Source organism: Pinus tabuliformis, chromosome 1_2 (assembly GCF_031772625.1).
Source record: "Pinus tabuliformis cultivar Carrire ecotype Pingquan chromosome 1_2, CPIR1, whole genome shotgun sequence".
Lineage (NCBI taxonomy): Eukaryota > Viridiplantae > Streptophyta > Pinopsida > Pinales > Pinaceae > Pinus > Pinus tabuliformis.
In genome coordinates this window covers 442,699,390-442,703,153 of record NC_142298.1, presented here as the reverse complement: position 1 = coordinate 442,703,153, position 3,764 = coordinate 442,699,390, and the positions used below count along the sequence as shown (strand labels likewise).

Here is a 3,764-nt window from a genome sequence, read left to right as displayed (position 1 = left end):
AGTTTATATGAAGCTTAGATATACCAATCCCATACCATTCCTCCTCGTTGCAAATGTGTCCCAATCTAAAAAACAGAGATTGAATATTTCGAGGATATAAAAAATAGATTATGTGTGGCTGCAAATGTATCCCAAATAGCTCATTATTTCAAATAGTATATATATATATACCCATCTCACATTTTTCAATGTACCCTCACATTACTCGGGAGAAGACATAGTCCTCTCTCTCTATATATATATATATATATATGTCACATTCCCAAATGTACTTTTAGATTTAATTGAGAGAAGACATAATCCTCTCCATTTAATTATCAATATATATATATATATATATATATATATATCACATTCCCAAATGCACTTTAGATTTACTTGGAAGAAGATAAGTCAACTGTAAGGATGGATGAGAAGTTAATGACATTAATGAGAGGTGGGTGAGATGGAAAAGAGAGGGAGGGTATAAAAAGAGAAGAGGGAAGGGAGAAAAGGGGGAAAGTTGGGACTTGCTTATGATTTTGGGCTTGGATGTGATTTTAGGATTTGTTGTGATTTTTTGGAGACCTTAGGAACCTGTGAAGGTTTTTTGGGTTGTTGAGAGTAGGGAAATATTTTTCATTTTGGTTTGGATCATTCTTCTTGGACACACACATTACATCTAGTTGGATTTGGACTCGGACTCGGAGGGCTAAGGAACTTATGGAAGTTTCTTGGGCTAGGAATTATTTCCTAGTTGTATGGGAGGTAAATCCAGTTGGGTCCATCAAGAGGAGCATTCAGCAGGAGTAGCAAGACAAAGGCATCTCCACCAACCACCAGTACAGGTATTCCTCCATAGATTGCTCATGTAAATTTTATTAGAATGAAATATTCACCATAAGTTATAAAGATTAGAATGTAAATGGTAAAATTTTATTTGTTTAAAAGTCTTGTAAGTAAGTAAACTATTGCCTCTTATTGCATTTAAATTCTTCAGAAATAGATCTGCTAGCAGACCTTAAAATAAAGTTACCAAAGTCTTACTAACATAAGTAGTTAAGGATAGGTTTTGTTAACCAGAGACTAGGATCAAACTTCAAGAAGGTTGTTATGGCTATGTTATGGCATGAGACATGCTAAAATTTCTAGTTAACTTAAAGCTAATGTATAAAAGCAAGAAAATCACAAACAACTTAACAAACAAAAAATAATAAACATCATCTACAACTTAACAAACAAAACAGCAACCAAAAACAATGAACTTCATCTTCCAAAAAAATTCTTCTTCTCTAATTAATAAGATCTATCTAATGAATTCCTATTCATATTGCTTTAATCAATAGACAAACGGAGCTTGAAAACTACTTTTGCTCTTTCAGCTATTTCTACTCATATTGCTTTAATCAATAGACAAACGGAGCTTGAAAATTACTTTTTCTCTTTCAGCTATTCCTGTTTCAGATTTGATGTTGCAGCACTGATCTCAATCTGCATGCGAGATAAATCTGAAAAGAAATAAACCCAAACTCAACTCTATTGGAAGTGGAAGGAATTATGTCACATTTGTTTATTTATGCCACTGATACATCTTTTATATTTTTTATTATATACGTCAAGTGGTAATCACGACGTCAAGTGGTAATCACGACGGACTTCTGTGCAAAGTTGAATTCAATCCATGGATTCCAGTGTCTCTCAGTGTTGGACTGGTTACATTCATATACATATTCATGGTGAGTCGGACCATCCACTGTTATTGTCGTTACATGGATCACAATCTTCCAAAGAAACGTCACTGACCTGAACTCCAGTGTCGTAAACACCCCCTGATTTCCAGTCGGAGGGAAGCACAGCGTTTTTGGCCCACAACCATTTCGCATCGTACCCGCTTGTTACCACGAATCGAAACTGGAGAGCACCACCTGGTGGCTTCTGTATCTCCCACACTGCGCCATGGTTGCGTGTCATGTAATGCCACTCAGAAGTACCCACCTACCAGCACATCAAAAATGACAAACTAATTAGCACGTCAGTTTTCTAAATGCAATTTCAGAAACTAACGTCATCCACTAATTTACGTGAGCAACATCCACGATAACTATCTCTGTCTGGCCTCCTTGGTATAGAAATTGCACAGCAAGATAGTAAGGATACTGACTACTTTCGTCCACCTTCACCACCATATTCTGGTCCTTGTACTCGCAGGGGACCCTGTTCACATTACCCAATCAGTTTACATAGAAATGTATCATAATTCAAACTCTATACATGAAGAAATAACCATGTTTCTCAAATATTTCTATAATAAATGTTGTATACCTTTTATATTCGATATCTATAATCGCACGCTTGAGAAGCTTAGGGCCCTTATCTGTGACTGCCAGGCTCGAGAATGTGCTCCGGGACACTACAAAATCTGTTTGATTGTTCTGTGTGAAGTCCGCAACCACTATCGTCGTCCCTGACTTGCTGCATAATTTGGGGTCTATGCATCTTATCTGCAAATTCAATCGATCGTCATACAAATATCATATCTCTTTTCATCATGAAAAAAATCTGGAATTATTGAAACATGGTAACAACTTTTAAATATGCAATATGCCAATAAGGACTATGCCATGCCTGATAGCAAGCGCTACACCCAACGCCATTCCTGTAGAGATCGGAACTAGCAGCTCCCACATTACCACCATAGAGTTTTGCTGCAAATGATCCGTGTCCACACGCACCAACTGCAATAATAATAATACCAAACAAAGTAATTACACCATGGAAAAGATAAATTTATTACCACTGTCAAATAGTGTTCCCATATACTCTGAGCGATTGTGCGATACCATTGACGGCCCCAGAGTAAGCGTAATAAGCGAGTTGAGATTGATAGATGCAGCTGCTGCAACTTAACACTGGACTTGGGACTGTCATGATGAGCATGAGACCCAAACTGCAAAACAGGAAGAAATTTGGTGTTCTGGTGGCTATGATGCATGATTTCTTCGCAGCAAGAAAGAATTGAAATGGCCTTCATATTTATAGTCATCTAATTGGTACACAGCTTAACTACCTGGTAGCATACAGCCGATCAGAGGTAGCGTGTGGTGTTGCTGGACTCGGTGGTATACTTTGGCACGGAATATGATGTTGAAATCAAATAAATGGGATCCGTCGTACGTGTCGAAATCCTAGTAATAGAAGTAAAGATCTTATTCTATCGAAAGAAAGTGGAGATCAAAGTGTGGCTCCAGTGCATAGTACGTCACAATGCGAAGAGCATCAAGTGGGCGATTCGAGATTACGCTTATTTATATGTAGTATTGGCTTGTGTGCAGGTTAGTATAACACACCGTAATACTTTGTAAATGTCGAAGGTTTGGATTGGAACAGTAGTGAGATTCTTCCAAATCAATTCCTAACACCACACCAAAACTACATAAGCCATTCGAACCCAAAAACACCAAAATTCCAGAAGCCCATTCGAACCCAAAAGTACATGTGGAAGATTTGACGTTGGAAACCCGGGGCCACCTGAGACAGTTACCTTGAACCCTAGTGCACTGTCCACAACTATAATGCTCTATTTGTCATCGCAAAGGCAACCGCAATATCCACGGTCGACGACGATGTCTGTAGATAGGCCAGGCCCAGTCCTATCTACAGGCGACGCAATATCTTTAAAAAGTGCTTCCATGGCGGCAGCCAACCTCAACACTTCGGTTTATTTAATATTCTTGAGAGTAGTTTAGGTTTTTTTTAATCAGAAAGTGTTTAAAACTTGTGTCAAT

General features: G+C 38.1%; 1 protein-coding gene across 2 annotated transcripts; it reads right to left on the bottom strand.

Annotated features, from left to right (window-relative positions):
• Window positions 1–1,499: 1,499 nt before the first annotated feature.
• Window positions 1,500–2,999, bottom strand: LOC149206262 (expansin-like A2). Of its 2 annotated transcripts, none has more exons than XM_089395378.1 (5): window positions 2,774–2,999; window positions 2,605–2,714; window positions 2,302–2,480; window positions 2,061–2,193; window positions 1,500–1,974 (listed from the first exon to the last, which is right to left on the bottom strand). In XM_089395378.1, exons 1-5 carry the CDS (start codon window positions 2,820–2,822, stop codon window positions 1,711–1,713), a joined length of 735 nt encoding a protein of 244 aa, XP_089251504.1. In that variant the 5' UTR covers window positions 2,823–2,999; the 3' UTR covers window positions 1,500–1,710. The 2 variants fall into 2 exon arrangements, with proteins under 2 accessions (XP_089251504.1, XP_089251503.1); XM_089395377.1 differs by having other exon boundaries at window positions 1,501–1,974; window positions 2,820–2,999.
• Between the last annotated feature and the right edge of the window lie 765 nt (window positions 3,000–3,764).

Coding starts and splice junctions, on each gene's coding strand:
- LOC149206262 (XM_089395377.1), bottom strand. CDS start 2,916: ATGCTCATCATGACAGTCCCAAGTCCAGTGTTAAGTTGCAGCAGCTGC. Junction 2,715..2,819: donor TTACTCTGGGGCCGTCAATG/GTATCGCACAAT, acceptor TTATTATTGCAG/TTGGTGCGTGTGGACACGGA. Junction 1,975..2,060: donor TTATCGTGGATGTTGCTCAC/GTAAATTAGTGG, acceptor ATGTGCTGGTAG/GTGGGTACTTCTGAGTGGCA.